This window comes from Mizuhopecten yessoensis, unplaced genomic scaffold, assembly GCF_002113885.1.
Source record: "Mizuhopecten yessoensis strain PY_sf001 unplaced genomic scaffold, ASM211388v2 scaffold4631, whole genome shotgun sequence".
NCBI classification, from domain to species: Eukaryota; Metazoa; Mollusca; class Bivalvia; order Pectinida; family Pectinidae; genus Mizuhopecten; species Mizuhopecten yessoensis.
In genome coordinates this window covers 385,850-407,475 of record NW_018405643.1, presented here as the reverse complement: position 1 = coordinate 407,475, position 21,626 = coordinate 385,850, and the positions used below count along the sequence as shown (strand labels likewise).

The window sequence follows — 21,626 nt, the reverse complement described above, 5'->3', positions numbered from 1 at the left end:
CACCTCAGTTTAACAACTGAATTTTTGAAAGCTAGCTACACTGTTACTCCAGTACCTTTTTTCACCCAAGGAGTAAAATACAATTCAGGTGGCACAGATACTCCATGAACCACAAAGCAATATGGTTTTGTTGAGTACTTTACTATCGGGAGTTGAGAAGTATTGGCTGATTGAGTTATCAAGTACAAATACTACTGACACCCTTGTGTGGACAGAGGGGGAAAACCCTATGGTATGGAGGTTGATATACCTGTAATATACACTACTGCCTGTTGTGACAACTTGTATGTACATGTAGAAGAATTAAGAAATTTGTCTGAAAATTGCACTCCTATAATTAAGGAACAATTATCTCCCTTTCTCTGATGCAAAAAGTTAAAACTTGAATTGGGAAGTATATACATCATGCGCTTACGAGTGAAACACTCTGATATAGTTATTTCAATTGCTAATTGTAGTTTTGACGTTTTAGTTACTTGAAACAGAACACTTTATTCTTCCGTGATTCTTATTCTATTCAAAAAAGGTTTCCCATCTATAATGCACAGTTACATTTGTGTTGGAGAAAAGCTAAAATTCTTACGATCCTTTTCGCTTGACATTCATCTCCAGAGTCGGAGAAAAATACTTGTGTAGGTCAATCTTTATTTTAAGAACCAAATGCTTCAGGTATTTCTTAAGATTCGGGTTACCCTATGATACCGTTGATGGTTGATTTCGCCCAATTTCACTAAATATTTTAACATTGAAAAAATCTGATTTCTTTTACAATGACCTTACACAAACTTTCCTGTGCGCGTATGATTTATAGAGGGTTTCTGCACCCCATCCTCGATATTCCAGGGGTTACGCCCACTTTCGCTTTCTGCGCCCCATCCTCGATATTCCAGGGATTACGCCCACTTTCGCTTTCTGCGCCCCATCCTCGATATTCCAGGGGTTACGCTCACTTTCGCTTTCTGCGCCCCATCCTCGATATTCCAGGGGTTACGCCCACTTTCGCTCTCTGCGCTCCATCCTCGATATTACGCTCAAGAGTAACAAGAAGATTTCTTCGATCTTTTGATGTACACCAAAGGTATATCGCGGTCACCTAACGGTAAAAATTGACAGGCTTTGAAGTCGGGCGTCTCTCCTTAGTAATCTTTAAAGGACAGGTATCAGCTTAGCGGTTGATCAGTTTTTTTTTACCTGAGACCAATCAAGCAGCTATCTTCGTGCCTTTAATTTTGCTATGACATATGCCAGGGGTGTAGAGAGCGAACGTGAGCGTAACCCGTGGATATCGAGGGTGGATGCACCGTTTGCGTGCACCGTTTGCGTGCACCTATGTTTCAACTGTTCGATCAATTTTGGATTTCCAACGTATTGTTTTCTAGCCTCAACGATGAGTCGTAGAACGATAAAACCGCTGTATGGTGCAATGTCATTTCAATTTGGAATACTTTTTTTATTACAAAATTGTATTGGTACAAAGTCGCCGAAATCTACCGGTTTGTAAGATTATCCATTCTCTAGATGATCTATTTTCCTAATCCAAACAACTTCCGGAGCTTGAATAATTATGTAATAGGATTGGGTAATACGACCAAAATAAAATCATTCTTTTGCAAAATCTAAAAATATGATCATACCTTTTCTTCCAATATAAGTAGGTGATATACGGCTCCAACTTAGAACTAGGCTGTTTGCAGAACTCATTTTTGTTTGTTGGTCTTTATCAAGATTTTAAATGTCTTTTCCCAATTTAAAATATTCATATACTTTATCAATAAATTTCCTAGGTGAAGAATAAAAAACTTAATTAAAATAAAAAATCGACATAATTCTTGCCTTATATCGTAAATTGGTATGTATTTCTCTTGGAGATATACAGGCAGGGAGTATAGAGATTTAATGTTAATAATAATAGAATATCGTCCCCTAAAGTGGTACTAAATGTATCGACTATTTCATGCAGAGAGATGTAGGGTAGGGAAGTTTCACCGAAGGGCTTTTCAAACTGGGTCTAACCGCAGGCTTGCCTAGGATTTTGCACCAAATTCAAAATACCGAGGGTGGAATAAACAAATATTTCTCTCTCATTCTAATCATCAGAATTAGCTCGGAAACCACAAAAGGCGTTGCAGTTTCCGCATCCCAGCATCGGAATGCTCCTTGTTTCCTGACGTTACGTCTTTGTAGTTAATTGTGTAGAAGATGCGGATATTGATTTATCATCAGAACAAGAAATTGGACTTGTGCACAGAATTTGAGTTAGAGCATGGGAACTGGGCCCGTATTCATGAAACCATTCTCATGCTCCAACATGATTTTTTGCTCAAGGCTTATTTGTTGTTCTGGTTATAAATAAATAAAAAAAAAAAAACGGTTTCAAGAATACGGACTCTAGACCACTGCAATTTGGTCTTTATTTCCTGGGACACGTGTACAAATAGATGGAAACTTTCTAGATGTGGGCCATTGTGACGTACCAGTCACTTTTATTATAACATTTAATGTTTAATATTTTTAAACGTTCATTCATAGTAAAATACATGTAATGTGGCTTATATATATCAGGGTTACAATCCATTAGGACGATCTGTAAGGGTTTTCAAAGGAAAACAAACATAAACTGGAGCTTGGTATTCTATACAATGTATATTTAGTACGGCTTGCACAGCCTGGCCTGCCTTCAGTACCTTACCAATAAACCGTGCTATCGTCTCAGACAATCCTTACAGGTAATGTAGGGGACATGTGTCAGTAATTAGCAAACAGGGGGCTGTAAAGGGCCCTATGTCCGTGTTCAGACAGAGGGGAATTTTAGAAGCGGAAACATCAAGAATCCCCTATTACTCCATCCTCAACGTTGGTCACACCAACAACACTCCTATGGCGGAAAGTCTGACCAATCTCTGTACACTGAAGGGTCAGTTGACTTAGTGTGTATCGGCATCAGGTTTTCAGACAGTCAGTCGTCATTTTAGAAAGCATTTCAGAGTGTCCAGACTTAAACTTGCCTCCACTTTCCCGACCTCCTCTCTTTGTATCCTTTTTATTGCCACTCGAGTTGATCTTGAGCTCCAGCTTTTCTACTTGTACAATATAAATCCCTAAAACTGAACTTGTGTCTCCCACTGGCCCCCTACATTGACTTGGGATACTAAGCGACCATGCTAATTGAGCACCATGTTAAACTTATGTCCTAGTCTTTTCCAACGCCTCGTCATATATCCGGCCTGTTCGTTTATGCAGAACAACCGGCGGTTCGTCCGTTTATAAATGTAGCAATTTCAGGTATAAATCCTGGCGAATATGCAAATGTTTATGCAGGACTTGCAAGACTCTGTCAAGGCTCGCATGAAAGCAGTATCAGATTAGTAAACTCCGACCTTATTTAATAAACCCAACAACTGTGGTCAGACCGGTTTAACCGTGGTTAAACGAAAACGGTCCATGTCTCACTCGAGAAGAATTGTCCTTGACCTGCGGTCAGGTAATTACGGACCTCTGTCTTTTCCAAACTTAATAAATTGTTAAATTGTGTAAATTGTTAAATTTATCATCACTTGTTTACTGTCTATTGTGTAAATGGACACCTGCAATTACGTAATAAAACCAGTTGTATAGTAGGTGGACCTGGAAGATTAGCGTAAGACCACACTTGTAATTGTACCTTTCCTTCAAGTGGATGCAATAATCTGTCAGATATAAAAATATACGGATTTATTACAAATTTTTATAACGCAACCTGCCCCTGTAAGTTGAAGAGTTTTATTGATTATGTCAGACTTTCCAGCGTTGTACCTGTTGAATTATTCAATAGATAGATTGTTATTGTAATTAGGTGTGCATGCAAATGCCATTTGCACAGGTAGGTTATATATACACGTCCTAATGTAATCATCTTTTTAGTTTATAAAGGATGAGGGCATAGAGATTTTGATATATCATGCGTCACTGCAAGACATGTTGATGTACTGAACTGAAGGAAATTGGCACATCTCTGTCACGTATAAGGCCACATGTTGACACAATACAGCATTACGTGTATTACATTGGTAAACAATATACAGAATTTATTCCATTACATGTATCACAGTGTTAGACAATCTACAGTATTACATGTATCACAGTGTTAGACAATCTACAGTATTACCTGTATCACAGTGTTAGACAATCTACAGTATTACCTGTATCACAGTGTTAGAAAATCTACAGTATTACCTGTATCACAGTGTTAGACAATCTACAGTTTTACCTTTATCACAGTGTTAAACTATCTACAACATTACATGTATTACAGTGTTAAACTATCTACAACATAACATGTATCACAGTGTTAAACTATCTACAGCATTACATGTATCACAGTGTTAAACCATCTACAACATAACATGTATCACATTGGTAAACCATCTACAGCATTACATGTATCACAGTGTTAAACGATCTACAACATTACATGTATCACATTGGTAAACCATCTACATCATTACATGTATCACATTGGTAAACCATCTACAAGATTACATGTATCACATTGGTAAACCATCTACAACATTACATGTATCACAGTGTTAAACTATCTACAACATTACATGTATCATAGTGTTAAACTATCTACAGCATTACATTTATCACAGTGTTAAACTATCTACAACATTACATGTATAACAGTGTTAAACTATCTACAACATTAAATGTATCACAGTGTTAAACTATCTACAACATTACAGGTATCACAGTGTTAAACCATGTACAACATTACATGTAGCACAGTGTTAAACTATCTACAATGTTACATGTATCACAATGTTAAACTATCTACAACATAACATGTATCACAATGGTAAACTATCTACAACATTACATGTATCAAAGTGTTAAACTATCTACAACATTACATGTATCACAGTGTTAAACCATGTACAACATTACATGTATCACAGTGTTAAACTATCTACAATGTTACATGTATCACAGTGTTAAACTATCTATAGTATTACATGTATCACAGTGTTAAACGATCTACAACATTACATGTATCACAATGGTAAACCATCTACAATGTTACATGTATCACAATGGTAAACTATCTACAGTGTTACATGTATCACATTGGTAAACTATCTACAGTGTTACATGTATCACGCCGACCATACATTTTGTATTGTAAAATATAAATATAAAAACCAGCGAATTTATCCTAGTTTGACCGCAAATGTGATTGCAGCTTTCCATTCACTGAAGTAAAATAATTATATGACCATGTAAATTTGCACCCAAATCGGGGTCAAGAAATACAGACTTGTATTTTGTTATCGTTTTGGATTTCAAGCAACTAACATTACATATTTTTCATTTTTGAATGATGGACCTGATAGATTTAACCAATTTTGTAAGTCATACAGCATGTTCTCACTTCGCTCGTTGCCTTTAGAAGTCTTTCACAAAATCCATTGCCATTTAAACTTTCACATTCCAACTGATAGCAACAGTCACTCAGTATTTGGTAGCTTTGTAAAAGACGGACATTTGATTTACATGAATGATGAAACTGATATCACTTTCATTACATAAATAAGTGGGCCAATGTTTTCCGAAACGTTTTAAATGCAAAGCAAAGTGTATGGTGTCAGCGGTTATTTAACTGCTGTTTTTCAGTTTTCCCATATGTACAAACATCAATTATAGCATATTAACTCTGTGTTCATAAAGCTTCTTAGTCGTAAAACAGATAAATTGATAGATGCCCTAGACAAGAACACCTTTGTCTCACTTCTGTCAAATCTGCAATTAAAAGTTGTTCCACAAGTTTCGATGAGAAATCATACCTTTCAGGTACACCTTTAAACACACACAAAAAAAAACACAATTTCATAAAGCTACTCCTATCTAAACCATCAATGCGAAACATATTTCTATCCTGAGTATCAATGGAATAATATGCTTTGATGTGTATAGAGATAAATATGCAGCAGTTGATGGCTGTGTGCAAAATTAAAGAGCCTTTCATATGCTTCTCAAAATTATCATATAGATCACAAACTTGTCGTATCATTAGCATTTCAACATAACGTGACGAAAATGAAAGCTAATAGGATAATCATGAATAATTTTTTCCTAATTTGGCGGTTTATGTCTGTAATTTATCGTTGTCTACCTACAAGACGCCTTAGCGTCGGTAACAAAATACCAGCTGGGTTCATGTAACGATATACAGATATATAGAGCAAGACGTTATATAAAACTCAGGTATCGAGGTGGATATCAATACTATTCCCGCTTTTCGTATTGCAGAGTTATCTTCTCGTGTGAGCAGTTATTGGTTGTTACGTCATTTGTTTGTGAGAGTAACGTCATAATTAGAGTAATTTCCTCACACAAACTAATGACGTAACAATCAATACCTGTTCACAAGAGCAGATAACTCTGCAATACTAAAAAACGGAATATTACATTTGATGTTCTCAATACAGCTTAGTGTGTATCTCGGATAACAAACAGAATAGAGAGGGTTTACCTAATTCGATTATTTATTTACACATATTGTTATTTGTCATTAAAAAAAAGAGTAATTTAGTATTATTTCCAGGATGGCAGCCCGCATCGAGGCGCGAGACATTTCCCGCTGGCACACAGTTGTAGGGTCTAATGGATACTCTGGTAATTTCAACAAGACAGTACACACGGGTGTTACCGTTAGAGAGCAAATTCATTCTTTCCTAGAACATTTCGTACCTGGAACAGCCTCCCAACCTTCATCGCCGACAGTGCAGACATCTCAACACTGAATGCAAATCTCCTCTCCCACAAATTCTAAGCGTACATGTTGTTTTTATCATATAGTTCTAAAAAATAAAAAAAAATAAAAAACTTATTTTTAACCGATCTCTCTGACGCCTCTAAATAATGTTTCAGTATTTTGAACGCTTTAGAGTATCCTGTTGAAGTTGAAGTTGAAGAGAGCTTCGTTTGTCTCCAATTCTAGCTTATTTGTTTTGTTCCATTACTTAATCAATGTAAATGTTACATTCGCCTTCTATGAGAGATGTAGGCATCTGGTCGATATATATATATATTTGGAAACCCTATGAAAGTCAATAGTTAATAACAAAACCGACAAAAAATAATACCGAAGTGTCAACGAAACTGTAAGTCGAACTCAAAAATCGAACAAACTTGGTCAAAATAGGAACAAAGGAAAGTACAATGAGAATAAGACCAAGTGTTCTGCTTCATCAACGACACCCGCCATTTACGCCTCGGTCAAATCCAAGGAATGGCACGTCCTCATACTGAGAACCGAGGCAGTGACAGCAAATCCACAAGGTCCATATATTAGCGTAATAAAAACCCCACCAAACTTCATTACACATAAAGAAATAGTAAATTTCCCCTTAAGATCATGATTACGACCTTAACAAAAAAATGCAGCATACTGATTTGTGAGCTACTCTGAAATTGAAATTATTTCGGCATGATCTTTCGTTTTGCACATTTTCTGACGTAGTCTTCCACAGAATCCATCAATATCTTTAAATTCAAGTTCCAGATGATAATAGGAGTCTCTCGATATAATAACCCTTCATGGAGAGCGGTCTCACCTTTGCATTACGGTTGATATTTAGATGGCCAGTTACGACACGTCCATAATTATGATGGCTTATTTATGACATTTCGTCTTTTCGCTTTGTTGCCAACGAAATAACGCCAAGAAACAAAACGAAATAACGAAAAGACTAAAAGTCGCCAAAGCGAAATAACACCAATACGCCACAGCGAAAGGACGGAAAAGGGCCAAAGCTCAATAACGAAATAACGCCAGAAGGAAGAAGAATGACGCCATTTAATTTCTACGCTCTAGCGTTATTTTCACTTCGGTTTGACGTTATTTCGTTATTTCGCTTTGGCGGGTTTTCGTCTTTTCGTTATTTGGCTTTAGCGCTTTGGCGTTATTTCCAGGTATATTTCCATACGTCCACGTGGACTTCAGTTGTATTGAGAAATGGAGCAAGAAAATGTGGAAGGGAACGCCATTCTACCATTCTAAGGTCATCTTACCTCGTCTATTGAAGTCTCCAAGCTATTTTCCAAATTTCATCAGGAACAGTTTTAGTACAATCCACTGGTAAAATTCGTAATATAGGATGAGGAAGCGAATATAGTGTGGTTCCAAACACAGGGACCTGATAATTTGTTACAGCTTTATTTGGACCTAAACTAAGGCGTTAAGAGTAATTGTACATGGTTAAGGGGTTTAGATCTTCTTTCGATAAAAATACCACCCCCAAAATATAGCTGTACCAAATTATCAGGTCCCTGTGGTTCCAAATGGTAAACGCACAATAAAGAGAAGGTAATATTGAATGACCACCCATCCTATTCACCAGATCCAAGTCCCCGTGACTTTTTCCTGCTTCTTTAACTAAAGAAAATGCATTCTGTGAACGGTATGCCTCTACGAGAGATCTTCCGGTGTCTAGCCAGTATAGAAAGGGGAGACTACCGCGCAGTGTTTAAGTAATTTATAGCACGATTGCGAGAGTGCGTTTCTGCTAAGGGGGGATACTGCTAAGGGGGGATACTTAGAAGGAATGTAAAAGAAAGATCAAACTATATACAGCATACTTGTGAATCCTAACACTATAGTGACAGAATATTTTAAATGGCCCTCGTATGAGATAAATGACTGCAACAAACGGCCTACGGAGTGGAAACCTCTCAGAAATTAAATGTACACAACGGTAAAAACACACGTTTAAATTTTAAAAAAAGACGAATCCGAAGATGAAAAAAACTACCGTTGAAGATAAAAACATCAAAGACAACATAGCTGGATATTGTACAACAGCAAATGCTTGCATAATACCTCAATGGCAAAATACATGACGTAACTAATACTCTATGTACCAGTCAATCTTTGCTTTTGTGGGGAAAATTACTTGATAGACGTCAAAAGCTGCATATTTTCCTTGGCGTGACTAGTTGTAATAATTCAATTTAGTACTCCGAGTAAGAATGGGGAACATTATGCAATCAATTTGTGTAAACTGTAACTGGCACTTATCAATTACATAAAATACATGCACACACAAAAGAAAGCTCGAAAGCAATTATATAGTGCTTTCAATTATACAAAATATCAGTCAGATGTCTTTTGTACACAGTTATACTAGCGTGAGATTTTATACCAGAGGAGAGTAAAGAGTACACATAAGTTTTATTAATAACGTACACGGTTTAGAATACGGCAATTTCCACCAAGGCCGCCGTCGGGACCGTGTGCTAAATTCATGGGTTTGTCTTGAAATGCCGAGACAACGAACCACTTCCTATTGAAAATTAATACTAATATACAAAATCACACAATCTAACACAATCTCAAATCATGTTGATTACGCTTTAAGTGTTAAAAATAACTCAATGGTGATCTACATTGATCTACTTCAGGAAAAAAAGTTAATTGGTATACCTAGCCATCAGGCAAGTTCAAGCAAAATTTGATTTTCTTTGTGGATCTTACTCTGAATTTCCACACACCTGTTTCTATCTCAGCTTTTCTTCATCCTCTCTTTAATGTACTACCCTCCTACATACAAATCAGCATTTTTTCGTCGCAGACTCACTTTGATTCGATTTAATGTGGGCACATAGTGTAGCAGATTATATTAAAAGTATCACTAGACATATAAAGTAAGGATGCAGAAAGCCGAAGTAAACCTTTGACCGATACGTCCACATGACTTATCCGTGGCATTAATGATCAAAAGATTATGACAATTCTTGTCAAATGTTTTCCGATCCGAAACGTGTAGAAGTACAATAAAAAGGAAATGATGCCTACAAATCCCGTTTGAACGTTACAGATTCACATCGTTTGGTTACAAGATAACTTACATTAAACAATAGAAAACAAAGAAACATGACAGTTGTCACAAATTTAGACAGCGGTGTGCTGAACCTGGTGAAGTTCAGCATAGAGAACAGTGTCTACATTCAACCGGTCATAGACATATTCTCAAAAATATCTTTGACTAAGACCACCAGAGGAAATGGTAAATGGATTTGAAATTGAAACACACATTAGAACAATTTTGCGGCAATTAACTCCATCCGAAAAAGTTAGGAGCTAAAAAACCTCTTGTGAACATAAACGAACCTACACATATGTATATAGCTTACACGTTTGTAGACAGGCGTACATATTTCTAACATAAAGCTCTTGGTATGGCTCGATCAGATGGCGTCAAAGACAGGGAAGCCTCTCCCTGTTGGAGAATTTTGTAAGCTATGGAGGACGTTGCTGCACGGAGAACGAAGATCTTACGAAATCAAGTAAAGATAGAAGACAGGGTCAGATTGACACACTATCCACATTTATACAAAATTCAACGTCAAACAACAGCAGACGAAAGATCGACGTAAAACAACGACAACAAAAGAGAGGACAACGTTAAACAACGACAACAAAAGAAAGGACAACGTCAAACAACAGCAACAAATGAGAAGACAACGTAAAACAACGACAACAAAAGAAAGGACAACGACAACAAAAGAGAAGACAACGTAAAACAACGGCAACAAAAGAGAGGACAACGGCAACAAAAGAGAAGACAACGTAAAACAACGGCAACAAAAGAGGGGACAACGTAAAATAACGACAACAAAAGAAAGGACAACGTCAAACAGCGGCAACGAAAAAAAGGACAACGTAAAGCAACGGCAACAAAAGAGAGGACAACGGCAACAAAAGAGAAGACAACGTAAAACAACGGCAACAAAAGAGAGGACAACGTAAAACAACGACAACAAAAGAAAAAGAGGTTGCATTCAAGAAAGTCTTCAAATTCTTTTGAAAACACTATTTAGCGAGAAGAAACCGGATTTAAAGGTAATATCAATTATCCAGGCGGCTAGACCTAGAGTAACTATCTGTCCCTTGCAAATAGGACTTGGTGTCCAGATGCATCATCACTTTGCATCCAAATTCTTGATCGACACATTGCACAATCTAGGATTTTGTTCCCCATATGCGGAGGTTCAGAAGTTTAGATCCAGCGCTGCAGTTGCCCAGGGCACAGCTATCGCCGGATACGTTCCAGGCAATGGTGTGGTGCAATATGTAGCAGATAATGTGGACCATAATCTGAGGACACTGGATGGGCACAATACATACCTTGGAATGGGCATAATCGCTGGAGTGACACCTGGAGTTAAAGTGAGCTATCCAATACCCCGAGTATGCAGATGAGCTTGCGGCCCTGGGAAATATTGATATACGGTATTACAAAGCACCGTCCACCAAGATGGCGGAACTGAGATATGCAAACCATGAAAACATACCAGACCTCAGGAAGGTTGATGCTACATGGAAGCTGGATCTACTTCTTGCAGTTGTATGGCCACTCAAGTCACCGATTCCCAGCTGGTCTGGATTCATGCAGATGGTACAACGTGGAGACTACCCAGGTCAGTCATCGATTACATTTCTTCCTATGATTGATATGGACCCCAGTGATCAATCTTGTATATTCAACTCTTCACTTTGTCGATGCATCATCAAGACGCTATGGGACATCACCCGTATTGACCTTTGATCAACCGTTATTCTGGAAAAGCGCACACAATCGTATGCAACGAACCAGCAAACAGCGATGTTGGAAAAATACTGCTACGTCTTGGTGGTTTTCACACCATGATGAGTTTCCTGGGTGCTATTGGGTATATCATGAACGGATCTGGTTTGTTTGAGCTGTTAGGGAATATCTACGCCCCAAATGCTGTATCCCACATGATGAGTGGCAAAGCTGTAACCAGAGCAGTTCGCGGACATTGTATAGTTGACACAGCACTACACGCTCTTATTATTGCCAATAAATACGGATTGGAACTTCCGAGTAATCATTCCGGTGAAAACAAGGCAATACGTGCAGCTGATACAACTGTGAACATCGACACAATTGAACCAGAAATAGAAGCGAGTACAGAGGAACTGACTGACCCAGAAGATAACTCAGGAAACAGCTATATCCATGACAACAGCTATGGGTCGTAACAACTAACACCTGGTGTTTCTGACCGTATGCCTTCAGCAGTTTCATTGTATGACCAAATTATCGACGGAGACATTTCATCTGACGAGTTACTTGTTAATGAGGAAACCCTAGACATCATCGACAAAGAGTTGACATCAAAGAAACAGTCGATGAAGCATCTTCGTTCGGCATCACTCTGGCTCCAATATACCGCGATGGTGGATATCTTAAAGAAATTCATTAAAGGAGAAAGAACGGGTGACTGGGTGCTCCATCTGCAAGCAATGCACTCGATGTTACCATACTTCGCAGCAGCAGGGCACAACATGTATACGAAGTCAGCACACATTTACCTTTCGAAGATGAAAAGACTGAAAGACGAACATCCAGATCTGTACACTCATTTCCTCTCTGGGCAACATGTTATCAGAAGAAGTGATCGGTATTGGGCTGGTTTATCAACCGACCTTGTGATTGAGCAAGTCATAATGAGGAGTATCAAGACTTCAGGTGGAATGACAAGGGGACGGGGAATGGCAGAATCACAAAGGAATCAGTGGCTACTTTTCATGCCTGCACGTGCTGACATCAACAATGCAATGCAAGAGCTGACCGCTGTTGGATTCCAAACAAGTGAGCAACATAAAGAGACAACTAGGACAAGGAAAGAAAGGGACCATAAAGACACAACTACAATTTTGTCGTTTCTAAAGGAAAGAAATCCTTTTGTAGAAGATCCATCTCTCCGTAACACCGAAAAAGGATTGACGGCTGAAGCCGGCGTGAATGTCGATCGCGCAAATGAAGTTGGTATGAAACTACTGCAATCAATGACCGATCAGCCCATCCTTGACTACACGTTTAAGCGATCAAACCAGGCGGTGACACTTGGCTCGAAAACAGCCATAAAGGTTGGTAGTGAAGCAATAGAAGTCGATCCACAGCTCCTATTTCAATGTCTAACAGCTGTTGGGAATCTACAAGGAGAAGATCTGGAAGACGTATTACGTTATGAACTGTGTTCTGTTCCCTCAGCCCTTTTGGAATCTTCCGGCTTACCAAGGGAAGCTTGCAAAGCAGCACTAGCCGACGCTGTATGGAACCTGGGAGAATGTGGATCTATAGATTACCCCACGTACAATGTCCAATATGTTCTAGATGGAGGTTCTCTCCTACAGCGCATTCCTTGGACAAAAGGTGGCATGTTTTCGTCAATTTATCAAATATACATCAATTATGTAACAAGGAAATATGGCGAGGCCGTTGTTGTATTTGATGGGAATCCGGACGGTCCGTCGACAAAGGATATTACGCATATGCGGCGTACAAGAGGAGTGGTTTCGCCAAACGTCAGTTTCACAGAGGACATGCCCTGCAAATCGAAAAAGAAATGTTTCCTGTCCAATGCTACGAATAAACAAGAGTTTATCAATCTGCTCAGTAGCAAACTTCGCGCAGGGTGATGCAAAACAGTACAGGCTATCGCGGATGCAGATGTCACAATAGTGAAGACCGCCGTCAGCTTCTCCTCGACAAACACAGTCATTCTAATTGGAGACGATACCGATCTCCTTGTGTTACTCTGTGTCCATGAGAGTTCAAGACAAAATAGGATATATTTGCAACAAACCAATGCTAAGAAAATGCGCCTTTGGTACATTCAGCAGACCCAGACAACGCTTGGCGAATACGTGTGTAAATTTCTACCATGTTTGCATGCTATCACATGATGTGACACGACATCCAGACTGTTTGGTATCGGAAAACCTGTTGCTCAAAAAAAAACCTGATGGCATCAGAATATCTAAAAGACCATATTGAAGTGTTTTTGCAGCGTACTTCAAGTCCAGATGACGTGACTAAGGCTGGAGTAGAAGTGATTATTTGGTTGTACGGAGGAATGCCCAATGAAAAACTAAATATGCTCAGGGTCAGGAAATTCACCACAAAGGTCATGACGTCAACGACACATGTGCAAGTTCACACAATACCACCCACATCAGATGCTGTCAAATTTCACAGTCTTCGCGCATGCCTGCAGTGCCAATCATGGACTAACGACGACGACAGGGATCCGACTATGTGGGGATGGTACATAGCTGGGGATAAGCTCCTTCCAACTTAGTCAGCAATGCCACCTGCGCCAGAAAGGCTACTGAAAATTATTCGATGTAACTGCAAAGTAAATTGCGAAACAAGGCGTTGTACATGTCGCAAGCATGGTTTGGACTGTTCAATAGGATGTGGTCAATGCCGAGGTGTGAGCTGCACCAATTCACCTATTAATACAGACACAGACGTCGAGGAGGAAGGCATCGATTTAATGATCTAATGACGTCATTAGTTTTTCCTATCAATGATTGACATTGCAATCAGACATCGTATTTGAATTCGGAATTGTGACGTGCTATCTTTAAAAAAAATAAGACTTGAACATACTACATTGCGACTTACAGCTATTAAAATCGACAATGGGTGTTGGTAAAAAACATAAACCATTTATGGTGTGTTTGTTCTTAAAAGAAAATGCTATACTGATCATACGAGTTGAGCGCGATATCATTGTTAAGGAGTGGTTATAGTAATAATAAAAGACCAACTATTTTAAAGTTGACAAATCACTCTGCACGTAAATGAATAACAACCACACATTACAAAAGAAAAAAGAGTTTTATTTAAGATAGCCCAATTGATTCAGATCAGGGCCTAAAGTTGATTGCTTGGTAGACGTCTGATGAACGAATCGCGAAAAGTCGATGTTTTGTTGATTTTCTTTTGGGGGTAGGGGTAAGTAATCGTAGATTGGGTTAAAATAATAGGCCAAAACATATGGTTAATGCATTTATTATTAAGTAATAAGATATTTATATGGAATAAGGTCAAAATGTTTTGCATTTAAAGTCATATGCATCAGTAAAATACGAATTAGAACGTCATGCTTGGAGTTCTCATTGTCACATTTTTTCAACCAGTCGGTGTTATAAAATATACATATTTGAGCTATTTTCGTTGTTTCTATATGCATTAATTTTTCATACGTTGTACATTATATCTAGTTAGACCAACAAATACCAAAATACTTTATTTCTAAATATGTACAATACTTCACAGATATTTGCCGTGTATATTTTTTGTTTTCACGATTTATTTAGGGGGTAGGGGTAATGAAAATCCTGATGGGATACCAATTAACAGGTAAACTGTTTGTATTATACATTGGTATCACATAACAATATTGGTCTATCTGAAATATGAAGTTTAATATGGATTATAAGTCTCAAAAACATTTATTTTGAGGTTTAGAAATTCACTGTTGGAGTTCCGATACCGTTCAATTTTAGACTGATTGTTGTTCATTATATTAAAAAATGACAAATTTCCGCAACTCCGATTTTTGCCGATTTTTTTCTATGATATTCTACATGTATTCCCAAACAAAAAAACACCAAATTAAATTCTGTTGCAATTAGTTTGATGTTGATCTTATATTTCCTGTAAAATGACTGGACTAAAAGGACAACGTCAAACAACGGCAACGAAAGAGAGGACAGCGTAAAACAATTGCAACAAAAGAGAGGACAACGTAAAACGACAACAACAGCAACAGAGGAAAGGTCAACGTATCCAAGAGATGTTTTCCAAATCACAGAAAGGTCTACCTGGTGTATTACCAGTCTATAGCAACAAAGTGAAAGCCGGCAGTCAAAACAACAAAAAAAAGTCGATGCTTTATTCAAAGCATATGATATCTTGTGAACGAAGAACACTTTGACAAAAGTGCGAAACATTGGCTCATATCAAGTTCTGGGATACCCGCTTCACGTTCCGTAAAAAGTGGGTGATAATTGACACTAGTCTCTTGTAAATATATCGAAATAGGTCCCGATAGAAAAGTATTCTTTCCATCACGTGGAGGGTAATTAATGTTGCTGTCATTTTCGGTTTGATTCACTTAAACAGGGGAGGTATCGATCATATAAAACAAATCAGCTGCGCTTGTTTCTAGAACATAAATGAGAGTAAGTAATGAAGGTAAATAAGACTTTTCGCTTGCGATGGTGGTTTTTTTGCATCGTGAACATTGAATATTGTTTAGTGTGAACGTTGTTTGAAGACGATTATAGTAATAATGAATATGTAAATATAATTAATTTGGACTCGTATGGAAAATTATATAGTATCAATGATATACAAATACTGAATACAAATTACTTCAATTTTTCAAACTTTCTGTTTTTATATGTTATATATGCATATTGAATATTGATTATGAATATATTTAAATAATGTAATATTGCTACGTCAAACGACGTAGGGGCTTTCTTGCCTTTTTCCGATTAAGGAAACGCGACCCAGATGTGGAACTTCTTTATTGAGGTATCACGAACACCAACATACTAATGTATACATACGCCCGTCAGATTTCAATAAATAATCAACAATATTAAAAACATTGTTACGACTGTTTTTATTTATTTGTTTACAAAGCATAACTAAATATAATCTGAAATGACAAACAGCAATATGTATACGCCATTCCTTCATAAATGCATATATCAACTGAAACCTTTCACAAAGGTAAGAAAAAGAAGACTCAATCACCCCCTTGGGGTGGAACGGGATAATCTCAACCATTGGGGCAACATTTTCAGTCAAATCTTCGGAAAGATTATTTTACTCTTGATGTAATATATTTAACGTAAAAACAGTAACAATATATTGTGGAGACGAGCTATTTATTAGCTTACCAGCGCTGCCTAGTTTCTTTGTGTGGCATCGAGTCTACACCCAAATAGAGGGATCTCAATTTCACAGGGTCAAAGAAAAGGACTCACCAAGACCCTTTTGGGCAAGATTGGCAATTTCAACCATCGAGGCAAGAGTCTTGAAATATCAAATTCATGGCAAGCATCGGGTATGTTTCAGTTATTCCTTTTGCAATACAATACATTGAAAACTAATAAAACAGACGTGAATCATACAAACAAGACAATATTATAGAGTAATGTGATATCGTTGCGATCTGATACACATCAAAATCGTATCCAAATGGACTGTGAACAAACATACAAGTTAATGTACATGACTCTGTTGTGTAGTATAGAACGAATCTACTTTCAAATGAAGAGTTCTCACTGTTTATCATACATGCATATGTACAACCGGTAGGTTATTTCTGTGCACAACCTTACCTTTCATCCTTTCGTTTAAATAATGACTAGCGATAGGGGTTATAATTATCTGACTAGATGTAAACGTTATGGTGACTAATAATACAGATCAAAACTAAGTCTATAACCGTTTTTAATTTTATAGCACTTGTTTTTTTTAACTCCTTTTGTCGATTAAAGTATTTTGTTTTCGTAAGTTCTTTATACTTGAGAAGGGTAACATAACTCTTTTAATGCTTCTTATAATGAAATACTGCAGGAATTCAGTGGAAACTCGTCTTTAGGTAAATGAAACATTCGCAATTGGGAATTCAACAAAAATGAGGGAATATAATTGTTGATAAAGTGTTTCGTGAAACCAAAGTCAGATGCACATTCTACATGTGTACGTAGTCAGTAACTTTATCAGAAAGTTTAAGTATAAAGTAACGATACATTTATCAATCCTGGCGTCATTTATGTCGATACCCAAACACACATGTTAGGTATCATGTTAATAATAACTCCCTAGGTAAATATTTGGCAGCTAAATCTTTAAACATGGATAAGGACGCATACCACAGTTTCTCCATCACGCCTTCTTTGAATGCGTACGCACCTAAATATTTACACGTGGTATTTCCGGTGAAGCACTTAATACCGGCTTCTTGGCTAAGTGTTAGGTTACTGCTGATAGCTATGTGTTTCACTTTTCCTATTTTATACGGAAGTAACCCATACAAGTAAACATCATCAACCCAGAAAAATGGGGTCATAAACGAGGCTCGGTAAAGTTCCCGGATGATGCCCGGCGACATTATGACGAAATAGCCATTACAGTACGTCACTGGATAGTGCGTCATATTTTTGAACTCGTCCCGGTTGACTTGCCACTTGCTTTTATCCCGAACAATAGGGCTTGTACCTTTCTCCCTAACCTGACAACCCATAAACCGGGTGTTGTTCTTGTATTTAGGAAAATATATCTCCAAGAGCAAAAAGATGTTAACGAACATATCGTCGTCAACCTTGACGATGAGGTCCGCGTTGCGGCAGTACTCACTGATCCAGCGGTAAGCTAGCACGCCCTTGTGAGTAAGGTTGTGATAAGTGTCTTGGAAGTTTCCCTGAACAATGTCGCCATGTACAACACTCTCATTCTCCAGCATAATCTCTGTGTCCTTATTGTTTGTTAATCCGAACAGAAACACTATCTTAAGTCCGTGGTTTTTAAGAATGTTTTTGTTAGCCCAAGTCTCCCGTATGGATCTACGTCGCTTGAAGTGGTCGGTGGCAGTGTGGACAATCACCAACATACCTGGCCTTTTCATGTCCTTACATATGTGAGCATTATTAATGAGATATGGAGATTGTAAAGTGATCGGATATAGCGTCTTTTTTATAGACCGCCTTCCCGTGATATTTTCACTAATGGCGGACGGGGGAGGATACCTGCTTATTGTTTTATTCATGTGTGTTCCCGACCTGTCGAATCCTTTAAAGTTACCGAAAACATCCTTCGTGCCATGTTTGGTTTGTCTAAGTTGTCTCGCGAGATTTGATGAGGCTGGGATGTTGAATATGACGTCCATACTTCCGTCAGAGTGCTGTAACACTGATTTGTAGGACGCTTCCTTCGAAACGTCATTGAAGTCAAGTGACTCCCGGGGACCATCTAGGAGACTGAAGTGAATAGTGAAGGCGAGGAGGGCAATGGTAGTCAAGATCGGTGCCAACAGGAAACGCCTTAGTCGGGCAGATAGCCGGAGGTGATTGGTCGACTTCGCCGTATCCATGGTTTGCGGCGTTATCTTATGTCAAAACCCTGTTGCGTCATTCATGCTTTTCGTTCACGTCACCTGTAAGTAGACAAAATAAAACAAAAACTGTCAATAATGCCCGTCATAATACAATGGATCATTATTAGTGAGAAATTCCAAAGCACAAATAAAATCTTAATGTATCACCGTGTTACCAATGACCTCTTGTCAGATAGGCGTACCTTTAAAGTATCAGACTGATATATATATATATATGTCTCATCCTACTAGTGCTGGAAAAGCTCACGCTGGTGACAATGTCAGTTTTGGTTTGGTTTAATTTTGTTTCACGTCCTATTATATTAACAGCAAAGGTAATTTAAGGAGTGCCTCCATGTGTAAGCGTGGAAGTGTGCATGTTTGCTGCAGACAGGGTATATGTTGGTTAGGGATTATACTTAACATCCCTAACTTTGACTTAACAACGCTCTCCTTTTAGGGATCAACAAAAATCAAAGGAAATATTTTATTCGAAAACGTGCGCAGATCACATTCTGTTAACAATATACATGTAATATGGAGCTATTTCAAAAATTGCAAGTCATTGGTGATTGGTTAAGAGACGATAAATATGTATTAAACATGGCGCCTATTTCGACATCCAAGTCGTGCCGAAACTGTCGACTTCTCTGCTCCACCACCTTTTCTGACGCCCTAGAAGTCAGTGGTGGTGCGGTCGTGCAGTTCGCAAGTCTATCTGCATCTTGTATATATATCAGGATATTTCCTGGTCTACTACAGCCAACTATGTATATTTCTATACCTCAGTCATGCGTACAATTGCTCAGACGCCTTTAACAGTTGGCCAGGCAACGTAGATCACACAGGTGAAAATTCATGAATATTACATAAATTAGGGGGTAAATATGATACTGACTATACTTGACTGGCCAATTTATTCTAACACTTTCTCTAGCGCTCTCCCAAACAGGAGAATAGAGGGCACGCGGTTAATGTCCCAATTTACAAACCAGTGCATGTACATGGTAAATATAATATTATACAAGTTTACCGTGTTCCGTATATAATGTGTTGTCCACTATAATTTACATGGCCAGGCACGTGCGCGTACATGTCTCCAATTAATTAGTCACGTTACATGGATTAAGTGTACGTCGTCGTAAATCCACACCTCTGATCAATAACGAATGACAGGTGCGCAGTTGTAAATGACGTTTCCATTCCGCTAATGACATACATAGCACAGCCATAGAGTGTTAACGGCAATATACATCATTCCTGGTGCCGAACATCGTAGTTCATCGAAAGTCTGACAGCAACGTTAGCAATAAAGCACAGGTAATATCGTTGTGCTTTTGCATAAGAAATGAGCAGGTATATCAGGTTTACATCATATACAACCAACTTTTTATATTACAAAAAAGGTACATACACAGGATGACATTAGTAAATATCAGATTCTCGCGATGAAAGTGTTACTTTATTATTCATGAGTTTACCTCTGATTTGTGAGATTGAATGTGGAGGGAATGATTTTCATAAAAAAAATGCTAATTACATATCTTACTTTGATTTGCGGTAACGCATATAATTGTACATTAAGTTGTAATGAATATGACAATTTATCATTGTGATAAAAATCTAAGCGATTACAAAATTATCGCTACAAACGATATGGAATTATTTATTTGACTTAATCCCTGAACATAACTCATTTTATAGCCCAGTGTATTGTGGGAAAAGGAGCGGAATTATTATACAACCGACTGTTACAATACTGACGGCCGTATTGGAGGTAGAGAAAGCGTCCACATAGTAATCGTTATAAGGAGTAACAAAATGCAGACATTTACTGGAAACCTTCCAGGCAGATAAGGACCATGGCGTTGGTTCGATAGATGGATGTTCTCGGTTTAACAATAACTAAGTCAGCTCCAGACATTATCTATTGTAGCTTCCTTATTAGATCAATAAAACATCTGTTTGTACAGGTAGAGAGTGTCACCTGTACCGAATCACTATGGCAACAAGCCGCCTTATCGATCGTCTAGAACCCCGGAACCGTTTCGGGAATTAGTTCCATTGACGAGTCTGGCCACTCGAATTAATCCTCATTTACACACAAATTGACCAGCAAAATTTACCGGTAATTAAAATGAACGATAAAAATAACTTGTGAATTATATGTATGGTTGTTTATTATGTTTGCTTTGTATTTTCCATGGTATGTCATATCATGTTACTATACCGTACCGATTCTAAATTGAACTGTCCATTCTCTCAGTTATACATGTGTATACAAATATGTATATTGTACTTCATTTTCCATATCTGCAACTTTATTTCCTCATGTAACACATATTATGTGTATGAGTGTCAATACAATTTTGCTTGTATACATGCATGCACCTGTCCATCCTGTTAAAATTTAATATATGAATTCATGTACATGTACCTCATGTTACACATTTCCATGTGTCTGAGTGTTGGAAATAAAATCTGAAATCTGGTAATTAAAATGAACGATAAACGTTCGCAAAATTGTGAGAAAAATTGAGTTTTCTCCTTTGACATCAAATTAAAATCAAAAACGAAAAATATAGCAGGCTTTTGACAGCTGGAAACCCATAGAAAAGTATATGTTTAACGAAGTACCCTGGATTTTTGTT

General features: G+C 37.8%; 1 protein-coding gene across 1 annotated transcript in view; it reads right to left on the bottom strand.

Moving 5' to 3' along the window:
- Nucleotides 1-16,475: 16,475 nt before the first annotated feature.
- Nucleotides 16,476-21,626, bottom strand: part of LOC110449518 (beta-1,3-galactosyltransferase 2-like) — a 94,430-nt gene continuing 89,279 nt past the window's right edge. Inside the window, exon 2 of the mRNA XM_021496436.1 lies at nucleotides 16,476-19,035. Within this exon, the coding sequence (XP_021352111.1) occupies nucleotides 17,686-18,972 (1,287 nt within the window). The 5' untranslated portion in view covers nucleotides 18,973-19,035 and the 3' untranslated portion in view covers nucleotides 16,476-17,685. The remainder of the gene's footprint in view (nucleotides 19,036-21,626) is intronic.